General features: G+C 38.0%; 1 protein-coding gene across 1 annotated transcript; it reads left to right on the top strand.

Moving 5' to 3' along the window:
• The first annotated feature begins 909 nt into the window (after nucleotides 1-909).
• LOC126712725 (fatty-acid-binding protein 2) lies at nucleotides 910-5,971 on the top strand. Its single transcript, XM_050412173.1, has 11 exons — nucleotides 910-1,096; nucleotides 1,977-2,539; nucleotides 2,657-2,879; nucleotides 3,486-3,561; nucleotides 3,665-3,767; nucleotides 3,887-3,955; nucleotides 4,387-4,423; nucleotides 4,506-4,580; nucleotides 4,659-4,710; nucleotides 5,134-5,178; nucleotides 5,375-5,971. Exons 2-11 carry the CDS (start codon nucleotides 2,022-2,024, stop codon nucleotides 5,470-5,472), a joined length of 1,296 nt encoding a protein of 431 aa, XP_050268130.1. The 5' UTR covers nucleotides 910-1,096; nucleotides 1,977-2,021; the 3' UTR covers nucleotides 5,473-5,971.
• Nucleotides 5,972-24,290: the final 18,319 nt, after the last annotated feature.

Raw genomic sequence — 24,290 nt, 5'->3', positions numbered from 1 at the left:
TTTCCCTCGTAAAGAGCCCAATATTGACTCTTTATATTTTATAATAAGACCGAATATATATATATATATGTTTTGGCATAAATTCCCCGAACCAAAATTGATTATTATAAAGAGAATTTACTTGGGTTCAATAAGCACTAGACCCATTAAAATTTAGATATGTGTCAATTATTTCAACAAGTTTAAGTGCACAAGTGCATTGAACCAATCTGCCCTATTTTTTTTTTCATGGAGGAGAATCTCCCTAGTAAAGAAGCCTCTCTCTCTCTCTCTCTCTCTCTCTCTCTCTCTCTCTCTCTCTCTCTCTATATATATATATATATATATATTAATGACAAAATGAAGTATAACTTATTAGACAAAGTTTGACTATAAAATTAGTTGTAGTATGAGACTATAATCTTACTCAATAAAATAAATATTACTACATATTACTAACTATTGAATTGTTTGTTCTTTACACTCTTAATACAAGTTAAATTTTGTGTCAATTAGATATATTTACTATATGATCAATAATTTTATATTTTATGCATAATTTTAAATTACAAAAACTTACGATTTAAATAATTTATTGGGGCATAGAAATTGATCTTTATTTAAAAATTTTGTAAGCATGGAAGATATAAGAAAAAGATGTAATTCGATGGTGAATTTGTCAAAATTCACCTCTAATAAAAAAATATTTAGTAATGTTATAATCTAAAACTACTACAATCAACTTTGTAGTTAAACTTTTTCATAATTTATTTTTGGCAAAAAATAAATGAATATATTAATTATTATAAGGTTAAAAAAAAAAAAAACCAATTGACCTTTATTTCATTTTTAGCTTAATTTTCCAAATTTGTCCCCCAATAGCAGCCTACCTTTGAATCAACTCTTTTACGTGTTCCTCTTTGCCCTTTCATACCAAAAAAGCATATTCCTTTTCTGAGTTTTCTCTCTTTCCTTTTCTCTGTTTTATTGTATAAAAAATCACAAAATTTTTTCTTATAAACCTCTTGAAATGCAATAGAAGAAAGTTTAACCAAAGTGCCTTTGATCCTCTCGGTTTCTTACTCGTCGTTAAAGCTTTCTTCTTGGTTGGTTTCAGGTTGGTTTTCTTTGTTCCCTGTTTGGTTCTTGAGAGAAATAAAAAAAGGGTATAATGGAATAGAAAAGAGAATAGTTTGATATGAAAGGCATTTTTAACATACTTTTATGTTCTTCTAAAGGAACATATAAAGCCTTAAATTTTATGTTATCTTTTGATTTTTCATGTCTGTACTTTTCTTTTTCTTTTTTGGGTTTGTCTTTTAAAAAGCTGGTTAGAAATTTAAGGTTGCATTTGAGCTCTGGTTGATTGTAGAACATGGTGAATTTATTTCATTTTGTTATTTGGAATATCTCAGTTTGTTCTTTGAGAATCTAATGAGAATTGTGACGATCAAGATTTTTTGAAATTTGCTGATTTAATTACATAGCTGTAGACAGATTATTCTTAATTTTTTTTTTTTTTTTTTTTTGAATTTGGAGTCTTTGCAAGATGTTTTTTGGAGAGCAATCCAAATTTCCATAATGGGTTTTGATCTCATGAAGTTATAGTACGTGTAGTGCAGATTTAACCCTTTATATTAATCATCTCCTCCTCATTCATTGATTAACTGGTTGCCATGATGACAATTGTTTTGTTTTGATTTTTTGGTTGAATGAAGTTGGGGCCTTGAAATGGGAATTGAAGTACCCAGTTTTAATATTTACAGTTTAGTTGCATTTTTGTGAAATTTAAATTTGACTGGAACAGTGAGATTTTGGAAATCTGAACAACTGCACCCCCAAATGTTTTGCATTAAATTGTTGTTATGTACGAATTTTTCTGAGCTGCCCATTGAATCTTTTATTAGTGTTCATATATAACATTTTGTCATTCTGACGAAATCTTATGCGGGTGTTTATATCTTTGGTGATTCTAATCTTACAACTTCTCTGTTCAGGACTTTGAAGTTCCCATTTCAGATATTACACAGACGTGAAAAAATATGAAGAATACTTGGTTGTTCTTCATTGATCTTGATAGAGGCTCTCCAGACATCTTTCCAATTGAGCCCATTGTATTGCACAATTTTGGGGGTCATTTATTTTCTCAGATAAGTTTGTTTGTGGATAATTCTATACACCAATCTCAAAACTTGTTTGTCCCCGGAAGTTTAGCTCTCCAAGAATCATTTAATTGTATGTCAAAGTTAGCTGGTGCTTTACTTTTTTGGTGCTCTAGTACATCCACTTCAAATATTGCTCGGGACATAGCTGGTAGAATGCATGGTTCAGAACCCAGTAACCATACATCTTCTGCACATGTTAAGAACGTTACTTCTAGTAGACATAATCTTGCTGGATATCACTTCAGATTCAGATCAAAAGGAAAATCTGGCACCCCAGTGATTTTTGGTAAGATTTCAAGTTTCATGATGAAGCTCCTGTTCCAAGAAGTTAAAAGGATTCAATCCTATCCTTTGCTCTCATTAGCTGCTGCCTTTGTACCTCCGTTCAATAACTTGTGAGTAGCCATTTCACTAAGTGGGCTGTTTTGCACTTACTCTCTTGTTTTTTTGTTAGTCTGTTGTTGACATTAGTTTAACCATAGAAAAACTTGTTTCTATGTTGATTGCACCAGATCTTCAGAGGTGCTAGCAGTTCCAATGGAGAGTACTGATTTACAAGTGCATGGAGGCATTGACCAAAGGCCTTGTAAGGTTGAGAATCAAAGGTGCATGGATCTGTCTTTTCCTGACTTGAACTTGACAAGACATGCAGTTGAACCCAGAACTGGCATTGAGTTTCCTATGATTTTGGACAACATTTTAACCGGAGAGAAAAAATCCAGTTTAAGTTCAGAGGTAAATATTTATTAAAATTCAAATGGGTGCTTGATCTTTTTAGTCTCAGTCACATTTTTCTACACCAAGTATTAATTATGCACCGTAATTTGTAAATCTTGTATCAATTTGGCTACTTATTATTTTAGGTGCTTTGTTTACATCGAACATGTTTACTGGTGTTATTTGTTATTCATAGCATGTTTGATAGACCTATTCTGAAATCATAAGCAGTTAGTTGGTCCTGGATGACTTGTGATACCGGGATTGAGATTTTGCCTTGAGGGTGGAGGCAATGGATTTAATCAAGATGCTTACAATTTGCTTAGAATCCTTACTATAGAGATTTCATAATGTATAGTTCACAGTTTTTATTACTATGTACTATACTGGACTTTGAGGTGACTGGACCCTGGAAAATTATAATTTATAAACAACCTTCTTTTTAATTTTAATCAAAGTTTTATAATACCCACGAAATTCTGGATACATGGGTGACTTCTTGTAGCGAGCCCTTCATAAATGTTATTGGTCTTTCTGTGCTATTTTCCTAAATTCTTTGTCTAAGGGTCCTCTTCCCCCCATATCAAATGTTTTAGATGTGAACTGCTTCTACGTTTATTTCAGGTTCTTGTTGGTACTGGATCAAGAACTATGAAAATCATCAAAATCAAATCTCTTAAGATTTATGCATTTGGTTTTTGTAAGTGTTTTTTAGATTTCACTTGATGTTTCTGAGTTACATAATTTAAGTCTGCAACATATTTCCATTCACTGACGTACTCTTTCCTGATGCTTTCTTATAGATATTCACCCTTACTCTGTCTGTGAGAAATTGGGTCCAAAGTATGCTTCGATTTCAGTGGATGAACTGAACAAATGCCATGATTTTTATCAGGATCTTCTCAGGTATTGAGCAATGGTCATGGATGAACTGAATAAATGACATGACAAGTATTTTAATTCAATTTCATGGCTTTGCTTCTATTTTCTAAGTTGGATGAAAGCCTTTTCCATGGTGGGTGCAGGGAAGATATTAATATGACTGTTAGGCTTGTGGTCAATTGCAATGGGATGAAAATCAATACTGTGAGAGAGTAAGTTCAATATCCATTTCTGAACATAACCTTTGTAGATTTGCATGTTCTTGTTTTCAAACATGCTGTTGGAGTGACCTTGACCTATGTAATGTCTTTCACCAATTGTTAGCTTGGTTTAAGCAGTTCTGGTATTGGTTGGATTTAGGTATTTGGGAAGTAGGCTTGTCAGTTCAAAATTTATATATGTTCCCCTAGTTCCTCTGATGCCTAACTTTGATGATGCTAGTTTTTCTTTTTTTCATTTACAACCAGACTTAGATTCAACTGAGTCAGGTTTTTCATTGCTTAGCTCTGCCTCTTGAGTCTTGACAGTTTTTTTTTTTTTTTTGGTTTATTTTATATTGGGAGTATTAATAAATGGTGGCAACTGATGATGAAATTCAAGTTTTATGTTTCTCATTTTTTTGTTTCAATCACATTTTTTGCAGTGCTTTTGAGAAATCCCTTCGAGCCCGTTTGGTGAAGGTAATTATCCCCACTGTGAAATTCCATTTTTGAACTCAACAGTATTGCTCTCTTAACAATTTTTTTTTTCTTTCCAAATCAGACAAACCCAGACACTGATTACCATTGCCTAAAAACATTTGGTTCATACTTCAAACAGGATATCCAAATACCTGCGGTAATATCCTACTGATCTTTGTATCTCTTTGGTAATCGGTATGACGGTGTTAATCTTAAATTTACTGGAACATTTCAGGGAACGACAATTGATTTTCGACAAACATCTGAGGGACAACTAATTACTGAAAGTGAGTAGTTTTTGGTTAGAAAGATTATATACACTACATTTTTGATGCCATAGATGTTCACATTTCATGGAGGGCTCATCATTGTGACGACTTCCATTTTAGAATCTTAAGCATGAGGGAAATTAGAAAGTAGAGATAGGTAGAGTGTGAGGTTGTGGGTTTTAAAACTATTAGGTGCGTGTGTAATTATCAATAAGAAAATTGAAGAAGGAAAGAAATGATACATTGGTTCCCCTTCCCCCATCTTTCATTGCTTTTCCCTTGCCTTCTTTATTTTATTTTTCCTTGATGCACCCTTTGAGTTGTTCAGTGTTTTATTGTGCTGCTAATGCACTACTTCAAAGTCACAGTGGATGAGGTCTATGAGTGATTTAACAAACTTTCTCTGTTTTTGACTTCGAATTTCATACGTTTATTTTTCAGTTGGAGGTAATCAGATTGGAGCAGTCCATAGCAAGGATTTGTGTAGTAAGTGAATTCTCCCCATTAATTTCTCTTTTTTCGGTTTCAATTGTAGAACATTTAGACATGTAAATCTGTCCATGCAGTGGTGTTTTCCCTAGGACACTGCATTGATTATCTTTACTTTAAATAAAAAAAGAAAAAGAAAAAGAATGTGAGTTTTAATGACGCAGGGTTACAACTTTGATATGCGTCTTTGCAGGGGCATTCTTTGACATGTACATTGGAGATGTTCCGGTTTCAGAACAAACGAAAGAAGAGATTGGCAAAAATGTTGCTAATCTCATCAGAAGGTGTTGAAATGGTCTTATTTTCCTTACTCCATTGTCCCCTTTTAAAATGGGCAGTTGGTTTATGAAGTTTTGGAATTTTCTGGTGGCCATTCATAGAAAGTAGAGACTCAGTTGAGGGAGTGGAAGATTTGTTGATGTAGCAAGGCTAGAACAGCTGCAAACTCTATAAGGGTTTGTCCTGGGGTCCTATAGGTTATTTTAGTCCTTCAAATTTGATTGCTTCTCCGCAATTCTTTGTAGTTGTTTTTTTAATTAAATATTTTTTTAGAACAAAAAATTTAAGGTAAGTGGGAGAAGGGAATTGTTACATCAATTAGAATGACTGTCATAACTCATATGACTCAAATATGTTTTTACAAAAGAAGACAAAATACAAAGAATGTAGTTTGGGCTTCATTTCTTCTTTTTTATTTTATTTTATTTTTATTTGGGAGGCAATGTTGAATTTTGATTGTACTATAAATAAGTTGTTCTTCAGCTATATTATAGAATAATACTTTTGAGTCTGGGCTCGTTGCATACAGGATACAGGAGTTGTTGAAAACTTCTTTATCTGTAACCGGTAATTAAAATAGTAATTAAAGTAATGGTTGATAAGTATTTTACACTTTATTTTTAGGTTCATTTTTATATCGGTTCATCGATTTTAGAACTTACCATTTTAAATAGGAGTCATGCAAAAAATAGATTTTATTTTGTGTTTTTGTGTCTTGCATAATAAGATACATAGACACTTTAAAAGCTAATAAATTAATATATTTTTATATGAAGATTATACATATATGTTGCCTTCACCTCTCACTCATTATATTTTTAGTATCTCTTATATTCTATTTTTTTGTGGATTCATATTTGACTTCATTCCTCTCTTTTCTTTTCTTTTTTTTTTTAATTTTCAATTATTTGACCATTCATTAAAAGATTTTTATTTTTTATTTTTCACTTTCCACAACCATTTGTACAATTTATATAAACTCTCTCAAAACTAGTGCAAATTAATTTTTATCTCATAAACCATGATAATATCATAATATTCATTGGGTAGCATCACATAACTTCCAATGAATTGCACTTTCATTAGTATTTTTCGTATTTTATTTAGTTATTTATATTCCATTACTTATGATAACACATACAACATGGTTTTGGATTAAGGGTCCGTTTGAATACAGCTGAAAACTGAAACTGAAAACTGAAAAACACTGTAGCGAAATAATTTTTAAATGTGTGAATAGTATCGTGGGACCCATTTTTAATGAAAAAGTTGTTGAAAAGTGAAATTTGTGGGTCTGTGAACAGTACACGATGTGTTGTGATTGGTCCAAAAATATTTGAAAAGTCAAAGTTTGCGGCTACTGTTCATTGAACAGTGCATGAACAGTAGCCGCACCCCTCAAAATGCTCAAAAACGCGTGAAAAAAAAAAAAAAAAAAAAAAACGTAAACGCAGACGCAGACTTTTCATCCCAATCCAAACGCAACCTAAATCATCAATTTTGTACTTATTAAAAAATTTAATGAAGTTATGAGATAATATGGTAATTGTAAGGGTAAGAGCCCAAAATAGTATATTGAGCCTTGGGTCTTATCCGAGGACATCAATAGGTTCGAGGAGAAGCGGGTAGTTGTTAAACGTTTCCAATTAAAGTCTTAAAGATGGGGAACAAGCGAGAGGTTATCCGAGGAGGAACTACTCCTCGAATATGATGAATACAGTACACAATATGTACTCTATCCGTTAGTGTAACCCTCCAAGAAGCTCCAATGATAGAGACATGCTTCAGGAACATAGGAGAAGGAAGGAAATCTAAAAATATCTAAGAGAAAGCTGTCACTATCGCATTAAATGCACTGCAGCTACTTTTTTGGCCGCATTTATGTAGAGAATACCTCTGAATAGTACTACCTTGGCTACCACAACTCACAAAAAACCAGAGAGGGTATCTAATGGGACAAGTACTCAAGTAAGGGCTCGGATGATCAACAAGTGGAGGGTGAAGATAATCCAAAGAAGGATATATAATGTGAAAGACTCTTCATAAAAAAGGAGGGAAGAAAAAAAGAAAAAGAAGGAGAGTACATTGTAGTAATCAAAATTGTTTCTGTGTTCAATTGTGATCAATATATATATATATATATATATATAGTTACAGTCTCCTCGGACTGAGATTCGATTGATACTAATACATCTTGTCTGTATTTAATTATCATTGAATCCTCTATTAACTGTTGTTCAAATCATTTAGGCCTAGTTCTTTTACCCACTCTCTACAATTTATTGTGTTGGGCTCATTGAACCGAGATTCTATATATTTTGGGCTTGGGCCACAAATCGGGACCCTACAATAATAATTTTAGAAATCCCATATACAACTAACAATGAACATTCTATAACCTTGTTATAACAATTTTATTATAATTGTTTTAATACAAATAGTTTAAAAGACATTATAGAAACAAAAAAGCAAAAACGGAGTGAAGAAAAATGATGTCAATCAAACATGTTGAGTATATGCTGTATCATGTGATACATTTAACATCTATGGACTATTATACACTTCAAGCCAAAAAAAAAAAAAAAAAAAATTCTAGGATGCATTTATAAGATAAAGGTACTGAAATGGTAAAAGATGCGAATAATATGATATATTATGTGATACTAAAAACTATATGTGTCTTATACTATGTTGACTTCTGTAATTTTACGTTTATAAACTGTGAATATCAAATAATGATTGTAATGTTTTATAGGAACTTAGTTCATGAGAGAGAGAGAGAGAGAGAGAGAGAGAGAGAGAGAGTACTATTCATTGGAATCCTCCGCATCTTCCTTATGTCACTTTAATTATGAAAGGTAGTGCTCGAACTAATAACCCAAGTAAAGCAGGAGCAGGTGGTGTCATTTGAGATCATAATGGTAAGTGGCTAAAAGGTTTTTCTATTAATCTGGGCATTACATCTAACAATATTGCAGAACTTTGGGCAGTTAGATATGGTCCTCTCATGGCTTGGGATTTGGGTTTTAGATTTATTTCTTGGAAACTGATTCTATCCTTGTTATTCAGCTTCTAACTTCTCAATTCAAACCCTCTGTTTGAATGCCCATGGTTGTTTTTTTATTGCAGGGACCTGCTAGGGAGACAATGGGACGTTAAGCTGCAACATATCTACCGTGCATGAAGCTAATGGGGTTGATCTTTTGGCTAAGAGGGGAACAGATCAAGTAGAAAGAATAAGAGAATATACTCAAAACACAGCTTTTTTTTTTTTTTTTGATGGAAACACAGCTTTTGTTCAACATGCTGTTATGTTTGACTGGATGGGTTGGGTGTAGATAAATAAACTTTGTTCTGGAGGCACACCGTTTGATGTAACTAGACTTGATCTAGTTTTTGTTTCTATAACATATCCTCTCCTATTTTATCTATAAAGAAAAACTAATTAAGGAATAAAGTGATAAGATAAGAAGAAACAATTTCAATTTTTTTTTTCTTCTGGTCTTACCTTTGTAATTTTAGATATAGAGATGAGGTTTTTTATTTTTTTTATTTTTATTTTTATTTTTATTATCTTTATTTTTTAAGGGAAGAGACAAAAATTACAAAACGAATTTATTTTGTCCCAATAATAAAGTCTATAATTATTATTTTTATTGTTATTATTATTTATCTTCTATCTATACCACTATTTAAAAAGACTCCTTATTTGGAATGAACATTTTGTTAGTTCAAAAATTCTTCTACATCCTTAGATTTAAGTAGAAATAAAGCTAAAAGAAAATCCGGTAACAATATCGAAGTCCTAACCATTTCTTCTTCTTTTCTATCTATTTAAGGAGTTTTCTTTATTTGGGATGAACATTTCATTAGTTCAAAAATATTCATATACTCCTAGGTTTAAGTAGAGACAAAACTGAAAAACAATCCAGTAAAAATATATCCCTAACTCCCACTAAAACATTACTTACAAAATATGACTACTCTCTATTCAAAGATTTGATTTACTCAACTCCATGTATTCCTACCATCACTAAGCCCACGTTATCAATTTTTTTAACTATTTTTAAAATTTTTTTTTTTTAACCTTTATCAAGTCTTACCTGTTTCTTCTTTTCTTCTCTTCTCCACCCAAAAAAAAAAAAAAAAAAAACTGCTGTTTCTTCTTCTTCTTCTTCTTGAATTTGCAGTTCCTTATTCCCAAACTCACATTTTTTTTTCTTCTTCTTTATTTTTAATTAATGATAAGGGTAATTTTGTAATTAACCCATGACGAAACAAAAGGTGACGGACATAACAAGGTTGTCAACTTCACTCATGAGAGACAACCTTGTTGTAAAGTCTACAGCTCCACCCCATACCTGATGGCTACATCTTGTGCATAGTAAGCTGAAGACAGTAAGCTGGAGATAGTAAGCTGAAAACAGTAAGCTAGAGAGAATAAGCTGAAGGGGATATATGAATCTTTGACGACCCTGACGAGAGAGTAGGCGAAGCTGATAGCCCTGACGAGGTAGTAGGCGAAGCTGACGACCCTGATGTGGCCTTGCTTAGTCTCCACACATGTGTGTATAAGGCATAAGCTAATGGTTTTAGTTAAAACCGTCAGGTATAAGCTGATGGTTATATATAAAACAGTCAACTTCCGTTGGTAGAAGTCAACAAACGGAGTTTTGATAGGGGCACTGTAGGGAGTTCGCAAGACGCACCTGAAGGCTGACATCATCAATAAGCTAACGCCAATAAGGCTGAAGGAATTGGGATAAGTCGACGGCCTCGATACAAGTTTGCTTGCTGCCCACGATTGTATATGTAGGGAAATGTCTTGCCCTCCATGTTTGGTGCCACTTAAAAGGATTCCTATAAGGAAAGGATTCCGCCAAATATGCCCAAAGAGACTCCTATAAGGAAAAGACTTTTGCAGCAAGAAAGAGATGTCAACCCTCTACTACTATAAAAGCCCCAATACCTTCACTAGCCAAGGTACGCATAATTGACCCCGTTCTAGTACTTTAGAGTTGTGAGAAGTTCTAACTTGACATTCGGAGGGTATTTAGCTGGCACCACACCGGTGCTCTCTGCGAGATCTTCTCTTTTTGTTGTACAAATGTTGTTTCGAGTGTGTGAGAACCATGTGGCTTACTGGTGATTTTTTTCGGCATCATCAATTAACAAAAAATAATCTACTATAAAATTATTACTATAACTTTTCATTCATAAATTTAGGTACTACCATGTATCTTTATTTTTTTCCTAATTGCAATCCAGTTGCCAAAACAAAAAATAAATAAATGTCTTATCTTCCTCTCCCTCCATTTCTCTTTGAGGCATAATTAGAGGTAATTTTTAATACTTACTTAAAAAAAAAAAAAAAAAAAAAATCCTCACATGTTTATATGTTTGTCTTTGTGGGGCCAGAGAACTCGTGGTCCAGGCCCACTCTACATTAAGGCCCAGGGCCCAAGCCGAGGAGAGCCATTACCGAGGACGACCTCTTGCTCGGCACCTCACGAAATGCCTGAAGAAAGGGGCAAACTGAGTGTAGGGGCAGGGCAAGGGAAAAAGCTGCCAACATCATAATACAAAACCCTGTATCTGACAAGTCCATACTCTAAACCATACCCCTTAACTTTCCCAACGACCCTAAACCACTCTAGGCATGGGTTGACAGGACAGGTCTGCACCCCAAAAAAGTGAAACTTACACGTGGACTCTAAAAGGGGAAACAAGACTAGTATAAAAGAAAAAACCCCCCAGAAGAAAAGGGGACTCTCTCCCCTGGAAAAAGGGAGAAAGGGAAGAATATAAGGCTCCATGGATGGCGTCCGAGGACTTAAGTCCTACAACCCGTACCAATGGAGGGCTTAGCTAGTCAAGCCAGGCCCGCCCATATAAGAATTTCCATAGACGCCACGATGAAACCGTCCATCTGTGCCCAAGGTCATGCCTTTCAAGCCCACTCTCTACAAATCATATTGTTGGGGCCCTGTGCATACGAGCCCAATGTCATTCATGGGCCGTTAAATAAATCATGTCCCTACAGTCTTTATTTTACAAAAATTTATAGCTTTGAAAAGAATTTTCTTAAATCTCTTTAGGTGTTCAAACCTGAAACACTCTTCTACAATAGAATTGTTGTATATTTCAAATTTTCATTTTGTATATAGAAATACAAAGAAAGAACAGTTGATGTAATATAGAAATACAAATATATATATATATATATTTTTTTAAATAAAATTTAGAGGCTAGTTTAACTTATAGAGCTACCAATCTACCTCTGAGCTTGACAGGTAGACGAAAATTTCGTCATACTTATTTTTTCCGCAATAAAGAGGTTGTAGATGAAGTCAGAAAATTGAAAATAGCACCCCTTCATCTTTGTCAATTGTGTTTTTATGAACAATTATTAATAACAGAATAATTTCATGTATTCATATACATACACGTGTTGATTATAAGAAAAGAAGACATTAATGCACAAATAATCCAGCTTCTATTCAAGGTACTCCCAAAAAGAAAACTACTTGGCTGACAAGCCATAACTTTGATCTAAAAGAATTATTGATCTGCTGGGAAAGCAAATTAGAGGCAGATTGGTCTCATTCATCTTTATATTAAAAGGGTTGTTCTTCAAGCGAAAGGTATGCCAATATTTTTACAAATATAATCTTCAATAACTCTTTGAGTTTACAAACAAATAGAGGCACGGAGATGTGCGGTGAGCACAGAGCGAAAAGAAAAATACAAACAAATAGAGGCACCCTCATTGACTTAGGCATCGGAGAGCCTGAGATTGGCACCACCGATGCTCTCCTATAAACACTCTACCTTATTTTACAAGTGTTCGTGATTCAAATCAGGTGCATCAACAAATGTATATGCTAAAAAATAAAAAATTTGTTGTATTTGCAATGGTGGCTCTCGATATTTTTTCTTGAGTGGTCGTTAAAAAACTTAAATTATACAAAATCTAATAAAAAGAAAAGTTGAATATAACGTCATCACAAAAAAATTACTCAAATATATTAAGTTTTATAATTTCATTATACTAACAAAATGAAAAGGTAAAAAGGAAGCATATGAGAGATGAAATGAGAAATGAGAATATTGAGATAAGAATAATAAAGTGAAAGAGAGTTTGAAATGATAATATGATTTTTTTTTACAGGAAAAATGAAATTAAAGAATATTTTTATAAAATAGATTGAACGAGTTATGAATTTGAAATTAGGAATTTCATTTATTTTTCTTTTAAATGAGTGTTAAATATTTTGTTCATTTTTTGTTGTTTGAGTTATTTTTATTGTTATTTAGGCCAATTTTTATTTTTTTATTTAGGCTTTTATTTTCATTATTTAAAGGGTTAATGATTATGTTTGGGGGCTGTTAAGGTCTAAAAAATCATAATATCAAGGCCCAAAGAAATAGCACAATGGGCCAATCCCATGGAAAGTAATATTAAAAAGATTGAGCCCACCACAAGGAAAAAAAGGATGGCAAATCCAAAAGACTTGCAACCCAAAATCCATGAAGGGGTAGGCTTTAGAACCTATGAAACAAAGGGAAGAGAGAAAAGGGCTCAGCCCGCCAAGGCTAGAGGATAGAAAGAAAGAGTCCAGTGGAAAGAATTAGGCTGGAATCCCCAAAGGCTGCCAGAGGCTCGGGATCCTTGGGATGCACAGCACAGTTGAAGTAGGATTAAGACAACTCAAAAGGGGTGCCATGAAATACAAGAAACGAAGGGTAGATATGTCCTTCTCAAGCACCCAGTGATGCAGCAGAGAACCAAAAGGCTTAGAAAGTAACAACTCGTGAACAAAACGTTGATACCTCGGGGAACCCAGGAAGAAGAACCATAAGGGGAAGTAGTTGGGAAAACCTTCAACCTGGCAAGAATGGATTTGGCTCACTTAGGAAAAATAACAAAAAGAAAGGACAGCTAAAGACTGGGTCTAAAAGGTAAGAAGCCTTGAAAGAAGAGAGATTGAAGGTCAACATTCCAAGGATGTCCCATAATGGAAAGCTAGCAAGTGGCTTTTAGAAAACAACACTAAAAGAGGAAAATTATGAGAAACAGGGAAAGAACTAGCCATCAGAATGGCTAGCATAACAGGGGCTTTGGTACCCAAGGAGCCAAGAGGGGAGAATCAGTGGTACCTGAACCCTAGAATAACACTATAAAAGGGGGGAAGCAACTAACATTGAGGGGCATTATTCAGGAGGAGGGAATCATAACAGAATCATTGAAAAAACACAGTCTAAAACTCAAAGAAAGTAGAAAACAACGCCCAGTATCCCTGAACAGTCACTATAGAACATACTTGGATTTAAAGGGATTCAAACTTTGCAAGTCTTAGAGGCTTAGATAGCCATTTAAATCTGTAATTTTTGAGCTTATTTGGACTTTGTAACACATCTTAGTGAGCACATTGTAATTCACAATTAAGAAAAATAATGAAATATCTCATATTGATTTGAGAATCTCTAACAATTATTTCGCGTATTTCTTTATTATATTGTCTTCCTTTATTGTTTCTTGCTGCTCAATATATATATCCTTACTTGCTAGTCTGTACGTATTATAGGATCCCTGCTCTGTGCGCCACTTGGTTTGTAAACAGCCCAGTTAGCTGCGATGAACCAAGCCCAGTCCTTTTAAACTACAACACAAAGGCCCAGGGTCCTCGCTTCAACTTGGGCTTGGGCACTATCCAAAAAAGGACCTTTACATTTTAGCGACTCCACTGGGGATTGGGTAAAGGAGAAGGAAGAAGCAGTCCCTTCATAGAGCATGGCTCCAAGACCAAGGAACAACAAAAGTACCAGCGTGCCACCTGTGGCCTCTGAGCCCGTGGTAGAAAATGAAGTAGCCTTTAGACAGAGGAACAAGATGCCTCTAGTAGAGCAGGAAGTGGTATCTGGACAAAGGCGTGCAAGGCAAGAGTCAGACCCTGTAGCTCGAATGACAGAAATGTTGAAAGATTTGCAGCAAGAAATTCGCCTCCTCAAAAAGGGTAGGACACAAGAAATCAGGGACAATGTCCCCCCTGTGGTCAACTAGGACAGAGCCCAACCAGAGGGAGGGTCAGCAGTAGAAGGGGGTGGCAATCCCCAGTACCTAACGCTGGCAGATGTTAATGTCCTTTTGGAGCAGGAAAAGGGAAAACTCTTAGGGATCCCCAAGCAATTCTCTCGGGAGCCTCCATTCCCACCAAAACTCCTTGGCAAACCATATCCCAAGGGATATGAACCCCTGAAGTTTCATCCTTTTGATGGAAAAAATGGAAGTGTTGTGGAACACGTGAGTAGATTTGTTCACACTATGGGCCTTTACGCAGGAGACAGAGAATTATGTCTAAGGGAGTTTGCTAAATCCCTAGTAGACAGAGTATACACTTGGTACACCACGCTGAGGTCTGGGTCCATTAAGACCTGAGACGAAATGATGGAGAGATTCTGTGCAAAGTATTACCCCGGTGAGGACAAGGTCACCTTCCAAAGCCTTCAAATGGTAAGGCAAAGGCCTGGAGAGGATTTTGTCCAATTCATCAAAAGATTTGAAGATGTTTCTCTAGACTGTTATGGAGACTATGAAGAAAAAGAGCTAGTGGAGACTTGCATATCCAACATGCTCTTCGATTACAAGCTCAACCTCGAAAATTTATGCATCACTCAGTTCGCTGACCTGCTACAAAGGACTAGAAGGACAGCACAGACTATGAGAACAAAGAGGGTGACAGTACCCCAGGCTATAACAACATTAATGGGGGAGACAAGGAAGAGGCCTGAAGGGAAAGTGTTCGAGGAACCACCAGTGATCCCACGTACTACAGAGGAATTGAACCATGTCTTAGACAAATGAATTTGAGATGGAATTGTCAGACCATTTATTGTGTCCAGGCCATCAATTGAGGAAGAAAGGAAGAATTCTTTGTTCTGTAAGATTCACAACTACGTCAAGCATTCCACCAAGGATTGTTGGACCCTTCGTAGTCTTTTTCACAAGAAGCTAAGGGAGGGAACTCTAGAGCTTACTTAAAAAGAATCTGAAGTGCAAAGGAACCCTCTACCCAACCACAAAGGGAAGGGGGTGGTGGCTGTGGTAATCCATGGGAACCCAGCAGAAGCAGAAGGATCTAAAGGATCCTTCCACCCAAACATAGTCAGGACTCTCCAAAAGAACCCTAAGTTCAGATTGCTATTCAACCAATTGGGATTTGGGCCAGAGGTAAGAAAGGTGGCCACAGAGTTGCTCATGAGTATAGCAGCAGATTTGGGGATGAAATGTTTCACACCAGAGTCCCATGTTAGTCGGGCTTACTTGAAGATGAAAGTTCAAATAGTGTATAAAACACCCTTGAATGTTTAGACCCCCAATTACAAAATAACTAATTCAAGCTTTATGACAAACAACTAGTGTGCGGAAAATGAACAAAAGCTATGAACAGAATTGGTAAACAATCTAAGCCAATTAAAATCACAACCACAACAGATAATAAAAGGCAAAGATAAAAGGGAAGGAAGATGCAAACATAAGGACAACACACGATGTGTTATCGAAGAGGAAACCGAAGCCCTCGGTGTAAAACCTCTCCGCCGCCCTCCAAGCGGTAAGTAATCCACTAGAAAATGTAGTTGGGATACATGAACAGCAATAAACCATCCAAGCTTAATCTACCCAGTGTACCTAAGCCCTCCAAGCTTCTTGCTCCAACGAGGTTACGCCGAACCTATTTCTTTTATAACTTCTCGGATTCCGCTACTTGACCATAGCATCAACCAATGTAAATTGGTTCCTTTCTAACTGCTTCCCTAAACACCAAATAGCCCTCTCACAGTAATGGATATGGTGAGAAAAAGGTTTTGGTAAAAAGACCTCTCGAGAGTTTAACAATGAAGAGGAAGAGAGTTGAGGAATTTGAAGAGTCTCTTATGTGAAGATTGTGGATGAATCAATCTTGTATAACTCTAGGGTTTCTCTCACAAACTTCTCTCTGGAAGCTCTCTTTCTTTTGTGGGTATAAGGGGTATTTATACTGGGGTGAGAATGGAATGTGAAGAGTCAAGTTTTTCAAAACAGGGCTGGCTCGCGGCTTGACTGAGTCGCGAGATCCAACCGCGAGATAACAAAACGGCCAGTTGTCCTATTTTGTCCTGTAGGGCTCCAGCTAGCATGACATTTCGACTTCTGGCATGCTTGACACGTGTGCTGCTTCTAGCAGGTTGAAGCCGCAAGTCACCCGCGAGATCCAGTCGTGAGTCTTTGTTTTCTTGCACACTCTTAAGCATTTCAACACTTTATCTCACTCACTACCCTTACAACAATCCCACCTAAATACAGGGTTACTAAATGCTGAAATATAAGCAAATTTGGCATGGAATACAACCAACAAGATAGTTGATTAAATTCAACCTTACAGGAGACAACCAATGCAATAACTTTCACTGATGAGGACATGGAGGTTGAGCGTCCAGATCACTGTAGACCCCTTTATCTAATGGCCACCATAAATGGTGTCCAAGTCAGAAGAGCATTAGTAGACACAGGGGCATCACTCAACCTCATAACCCTGAGCATGCTGGAGGCTATGGGTTTGACTGGTAGGAGGATCCTTGGGGCTCCAATGGAGATAACAGGATTTGGAGGAATAGCATAATCAACTGAGGGATATGTGCAATTGGCCTTAAGAGTAGGGCCAATAGTAGCCTTGACCAGATTTCATGTGATCAATTCAGAGATTTCCTACCATGTACTATTGGGATGCCCATGGCTCCATAAGCACTGCCTTATTCCATCCACCTACCATCAATGCGGTAAAGGGAGATTGAATGGCAGGCCTGTAAAGATCCCTTCTAACTATAACCCTTTCAGCCAAGGAAGGGTAAACTTTGTGGAAACAATGTTCTATGATGAGTTAGAACCAGATGATGAGAGCCCTACGCCGGGAACCCCAGGAGCACCTATCTTGGAAGAAGAAGAAGGAGAGGATACTCGTGACCAAGAAATCTCTTGGAGAGAAAAAGGCAAAAGAGGGAGCCCAACTCCTCAGGATCCTGGGAATGTGTAGTAGTACGAGAACCTGGAAGAAAGTTAATTTATCATTTATGAAGGTGTGCGGAGCCTGAATGCATCATGCAGGAGAGTCTTGGACCACTAGATTGTATGATGGCTCAAGAAGAAGTCCTAGAGGAATTAGTTAAGGAGGCATAAATCCAGCCTGAGGAAGAATTAAGAGAAATAAACTTAGGAGCTGGGCTGGGATCCCAGAAGCCTGTTTTCATTAGTAGTCAATTGACAGCATAAGAAAAGGAGCAATTAGTGGACTTGCTCAAGAAGTACATGGATGTGTTCGCATAGACCTATGATGAGATGCCTGGTCTAGATCCAGGACTGGTGGTCTATTCTCTTAACGTAGACCCAGGAGTCAAGCCGGTAGTCCAGCTAGTCAGGGTTTTTCACACTAATATAGAAGCTCAGATAACTCAAGAAGTCAAGAAACTGCTAGCAGTTGGTTTTATAAAGCCCATCCAGCACCCCAAGTGGCTTTCCAACATAGTACCCGTGAAGAAAAAGAATGGCCAAATCCGTTGCTATGTGGACTTTCGTAATCTGAACAAGGCATGTCCAAAAGATGAGTTCCCTCTGCCTAATATTGACCTCCTTGTGGATTTAGCTGCAGAAAGTTCTATGTTTTCATTTATGGATGGGTATAGTGGGTATAACCAAATCCGTATGGCTGCAAAAAATGCAGAAAAGACAGCATTCAAGACTCCAATTGGGAATTTTTATTACACTGTGATGCCCTTTAGTCTCAAAAATGCAGGGGCCACCTACCAGCGAACCATGACAGCTATCTTCCATGACATGATGCATAAAGAGATGGAAGACTATGTGGATGATATTGTGGTGAAATCAAAAATTAGGGCAGGACACCTTCAGATACTTGAACAAGTTTTTGAAAGGTGCAGAACGTACAAACTACGCATGAACCCCATGAAGTATGCCTTCGAGGTGTCTACTGTAAAGTTTCTTGGGTTCCTAGTACATCACAGAGGTATAAGTGTAGATCCAGCAAAAGTCATAGCCATTGCAACAATGAAAAGGCCTACAACAGTAAGGGAGCTCAAAAGCTTCTTAAGGAGGGTCTCTTACATTAGGAGGTTTGTATTAGGATTGGCTTCAGTCATAAGTGGTTTATCCAAACTGTTGAAAAAGGGGGCTAAGTTCACCTGGGAAACCGAGCAGTAGGAAGCCTTTCAAAGGATCTAGCAAATCATAAATCATCTTCCTACCCTCTAAGCACCAATACGTGGGCGACTCCTATTGCTATATTTAGCATTAAACTCCCAGGTAATAGGAGCCCTGCTAGCATAGGAGGATAATGATGGGAATGAGCAATCCATTTGTTACGTGAGCAGGACACTTAAGGACACTAAGACCAGGTATCCTAGGATAGAAAGAGTTTGCCTAGTAATCATCTACGCATCCCAAAGGCTGAAACGATATTTCTCATCCCACCAAATCCTTTTGGTGACCAAGTCACATCCCATAAAAGCACTCTTACATCAGCCCCTCCTGATGGGAAGGATAGCACAATGGTTGCTCTTGCTCTTTCAATACAACATAGGCCTCAGGATCCTTAAATCTGTCAAAAGTCAAGCCATAGTAGACTTGCTACCCTAGTTTCCAGGAAAGGAAGAGTGCTTACTAAGCAAAGAGATCCCAGGAAAGAAGTGGACAATGAGATTCAATGGGTTGGCAACAACAACCTCAAATGGATTGGGAGTTGTACTTAGCTGCGAAGATAGGGACACCATGCCCTTATCTTTTAAGCTTGGGTTTTCCTGTTCGAATAATGCAACTGAATATGAGGCATACTTGATTGGGTTAACCATAGCACTCAGTATAGGAGTGAAGCATATGAGAGTTGGAGATTCCAATCTTGTGATCTCCCAGGTGAAAGGTGACTTTACACTAAGAGAGCAAAGTTTAGCAGCCTACAGGACTTGGGCGCAAAGGCTGGGGCAGGAATTCCAAACCTTTAGCGTAGAGTACACCTAGAGGAGTGAGAACAGGTTCGCTGATGCACTAGCCACCCTGGGATCCCAAGTGCCAATCAAAGGGAAAGACACTTTGGTAAGAATAGGTAAGTAGGAATATTCCATCATAAGGATTCTCAAAACGATGTTCCTTGAAGAACCCGAGTAGCCAGATTGGAGAAGTGAGGTTAAGGAGGAAATGAAGAGGCAGGACCTGGAGGAAGTATCAAGGAACTAAGGGACTACACTTTGATGGAAGGAGAACTATACAGGAGGTTGCCTAAGGGGATCCTATCCAGGTGTGCCAATGAGGAGGAAGGAAAGCTGAGATTAAAAGAACTACATAGCCAAACCTATGGGGTTGCAGAAAAGATCAGCCTATACAGAAGGATGCAGCGCATGAGGTACTACTGGCCAAATATAAACAAAGAAGCAGCAACCATACAGGAGAAGTGTCAGAAATGTCGACTTTCAATGGACAAGGAAGAAAGCTATGCTGTATTTATTACAGAAGATTGGAGAACTCCATTCATGGAGACTTAGCTCAAGGGATCCTGCCGAGTGACAAAACTTTAGCCCACCAGCTTAAGAAGCTTATAGTCAGGTACTTCTTACAGAACGGGATCTTATTTAAAAAAGGGTACAACGGGGATCCCCTAAGATGCCTGGGGCCAAAGGAAGCCAGAGAAGTAATCAGAAAAGTCCATTCCGGTGACTATGGAAGTCACCCAGGAAAAAGAAGGATTTATAAGCAGTTGTTACTGTTGGGGTACTATTGGCAAACAATAAAAAGGACTCCGAGGAACTAGTCAAAACATGTCATGCCTGTCAAGTGCTTGGAGATGCAATTCATACTCACCCAAATGTGTTGCAGGATATGACAACACCATGGCATTTCCACACTTGGGGGCTTAATCTCATAGGGCCTATAAACCCTCCTTCCAATGGTTACATATGGATCCTAGTAACCACCGAATACTTTACAAAATGGGTAGAAGCTATCCCTTTGAAAAAGGCCACTGGAGTAGCCGTGACAGACTTCATTCGAGAACACATCATTACGAGGTTCGGGATCCCCAGGAGACTGATCAGTGACAATGAGATCCCGTTCATAAACAAAGACATGAAAAACCTGACTAAAGAGACTAGCAGATCTGGAAGGGTTAGAGGAAGAAAGAGAAGTGGCCAGAAGGAGAAGTCTGAGGTACCAGTAGAGGATGGCTAAGGCATATGCACAAGCAGTACACCCAAGGGCTTTCATTGAGGGGCAGCTAGTGCTAAGAACAGTAGAACATGTAAGAAGAAACCTCCTAGGACCCTCCAAATTTGCCCCAAAGTGGGAAGGACCTTACATCATCAGGGAAGCCCATGATAGTGGGTATTACTACCTCTCAAAGGAAGATGGGATAGTCCTGGAAGATCCCATAAATGGGAAGTGGCTGAAACAGTACTATGCATAGAAATGGAGAGATCTCAGTGCATCGAAGCCCCTTTTTGCCAACTCTCCAATCTGCTAAGTGTTTCATCATTCTTTGATTTTGTTATGAATTTTTGTTTAAGTAATTTTGTTCAAGAACCCATGGTAGAAGGACATTCTGCAATCCTTACTATCTTTGATAATTTTCTATGTTCCTTATATGGTAACAGTGCTTTAATTCAATGAAATCTTTTTTATTTCCTTTAAGTTACAACTAAACTAAATATTGCAAAGTCCAAATGTGGGCAGACTTGAGAGGGGGGGGGGGGTACCTGGGCCAATGCAAAAAAGAAAAAACTTTGACACATGACCTAGGATCCACACCACAATTAGTTCAAGATACATGGCCTGTGACCACGGACAAAAGGTAAGTGCCTGAGATACCTAGCCCAGTATTTGACAAAAGGGGACTTGTCTAGTTCATGATCTGGGACTAAAAAAAAAAAAATTTAAAAATTTAAAATAAATAAATAAAAAAGAGGAGAGAAAAGAAAGACAACACCTAATGTACCCAGTTCAGTACTTGCGCAGTAAAACAACCATTAGGGTACTTGAACCAGGACCTATAGTAAAACTTGTAGGGACCATGGCTTAAGACTCAATGCAAAAAAAAGAAAGACAATATACAAAGAGAGAAGAATAGATCCACATGCTATTGGAAGTTAGAAGCAGCCTTGAAATCACCAAAGGGGAAAACATAAATACAGATCCATGTCATAGAAGAAAAAAAAAAAAAAAAGGCCAGAAATAGTGTTCAATAGGAAAAGATAAAGCTTATACAACCCAAATTGTTTGAAAAAAAAAATACACATCTGAACCAAAAAAAATAGGAGCTAAGGAATAAGCCCGACCAACAAGGAATTGTCTAGAGAAATAGCAGGAACAGCTGAAGAAGAGAGAACTTTTTGCTTCTTAACCTTCAAGTCTTGCAAGATCTTGTGGGCACGAGCCAAAGCTTCCTCAGCGGCAACAATTTCAGCATCAAGACTCTTGGAGGCCTGCCTCTAGAACAGTATATGGGCCAGTGAACGCAAATGCTCCAGCAAGAAGGACAAGTTGAACTTTGCTTCTATAAGATCTTGCACCACTCCCCTCCATTCCAAAAGTTTTTCCTCAGATAAAAAGTCAAGAGAAGAGTTCCTTAAAGAAATCAGCACAGCACATAGCAGCTCTATCAGGATGTTACCCAAGAACACACCTCCCCTAAACCCACTGGTAAAATCTCCATGGACCTTGAACAAACCTTCTAGCAATGGCAGACCCTCCACAGGCACAGAGAAGCACAAGAAGTTACCTTAGGGAGGCCCAAAGCGATAGAAGTGACTCGCAGGGAGGCTGTTAAACTCCAAAAGATCAAAGCGGGCTAGAAAAGCAGGGAGCCTTGAGTCAGGATCTGAAACGGTCACCTCTGGAGCCTCCCTCATTGTTGTATCTCCACTGGTAGGGATTAGTGAGCTTTCAACCCTCTGGATAGTTTCCAAGATCCTTGCTTGAGATTCAGCAACTCGAGCAGACACTACAGCTACCTCAGAAACCTTGAACTCAAGATCTCTAACACCTGTGTCAACACCTGCAAAAGCAGGCATAGTTCAAAAGGGGGGCAAGAGCCAAGGAAGAAAGGTAAAAAAAAAAGAAAAAAAAAAAAAAGGAGAACCTGTATCAGCTTCTTGTAATGGGGCTTCCTCCTCTTGCTCCTCTAATCCCTTGGAGGACTCTGTGAGAGAACACACAACACGTTGAAGAAAGGGTAAGGAAACCTTGGCAAAATGGCTAAAGGAAGGAAGGGATACTGGGAACTTCGCCATAGAAGGGAGAGGCAAAGGAAGAGCATAATCTCTTCAGGATTGGGAACTCTCTTCAATCTTACCAAAACCAACATAATCAACAAAGGATTTTTGAACTCTTTTCTAATAGCCCGCAAAACCACTACAAGCAAAGACTCCCCTCTGAGAGTTAGGCACAACAAATTGAGGACTTCTTCGGGACCAATAGGAAAAGGCCTGGAGCCTCTGGAACGCGTCCAAGGAAGGGATAGAAGGCATTACATCCTTAAACACTGGTGGGATATCCTGATCAAAGCCGAATTACCGGAGTACCCAGTGTGCTGAGTAATTGGTGTACTAGGGGCCACTGAAGGAAGAAACTGGAAGTCAATAGGGGCTAATGCAAGCTAAGTAGGCCAAACTGCCTTCATCACCAGGACGAAGGTCAAAAGTATTTCCTAAAGAATTAAGAAAAGAAGCCAATACAGAGTCACAGGCAAACTCAAGGCTGAACTCCCAGGGAGAACGCCAACGTAAGTGCCCTGCCTGATCAAATAATTCGATCAAATAACTCAATCAAATTAAGGCCACCACCTTTTAAACTAGCCCAATGAAAGATAATGGGGTGGCTGTTAGTGGAGCCACCACACACACCTTTAATTACATCAGGAGATCCCTAGAACTTGTCTTTCACAAACCTCAAATTTCTACACTTTGCTAAAGTAATTGGAGAACGGTCCCACATAAATACCTGAAGAAAAGCACAATTGAGGGACGAGGTGATCGCGTAGCAAGAGTCACCTTCAACTTCGTCTCCATGAAATAGATCCAATTGAGAATAAACATGGCCCAAGAACATGGGGGCTAGAGGATACTGAGCACCCCGGGCCAACCTGATTGCCAATGGGAAGAAAACGGACTTAACCCCGTACCTGGGGTACACGCTGAACAAGAACTTACTAAGCCAGAGCACCAGGAACCTGGCTTACCTAACTGTCTTGTCTTTCTCCCGCGAAAGATTCATAACCCACCTGCCCATCCTGGCCGGTTTACCACCAGGGGAAGCAGTACGTCCACCAAAATGGCTAAATCACTTGTCCTCTATTTAAGGTCCTCATCAGAAAGGCTGATGTCAAAAGGGCTCTCATCTCCAAGCACCAGGAGGAGGAGGTTATTCACCACATCCTCCAAGGTGATCGTGAGCTCACCAACAGAGAAGAAGAATGTATGAAGAGAGGGGTACCAATGGCATACCAAGTGCCTGAGACCCTTAGTGTCTCTGAAACCCTCAAGGTTCCTAGAAATCGCCACTGCTTTCAGAATACCGGTGCGATCTAGATAGCCCAGAAATTCTTCGTCAGAAAGTTCCCTGTCCACCTAAATGGGCCAACCAGCGATCTTCCCAGGAACGAAATCGAAGAAAATAGGGACCATCTCTCGAGATCCCCGCCTGATCTGGAGATCTAAAATCTCTCTTGGGTCCAGGACCTAAGCGGAATTGGCAAAACCCGCCTGGTCAGAAAATACCCAAGTGTGAGGGGACAGAG

The sequence above is a fragment of the Quercus robur genome, chromosome 2 (assembly GCF_932294415.1).
Source record: "Quercus robur chromosome 2, dhQueRobu3.1, whole genome shotgun sequence".
NCBI lineage: Eukaryota > Viridiplantae > Streptophyta > Magnoliopsida > Fagales > Fagaceae > Quercus > Quercus robur.
This window is presented reverse-complemented; position numbering and strand designations above follow the sequence as displayed.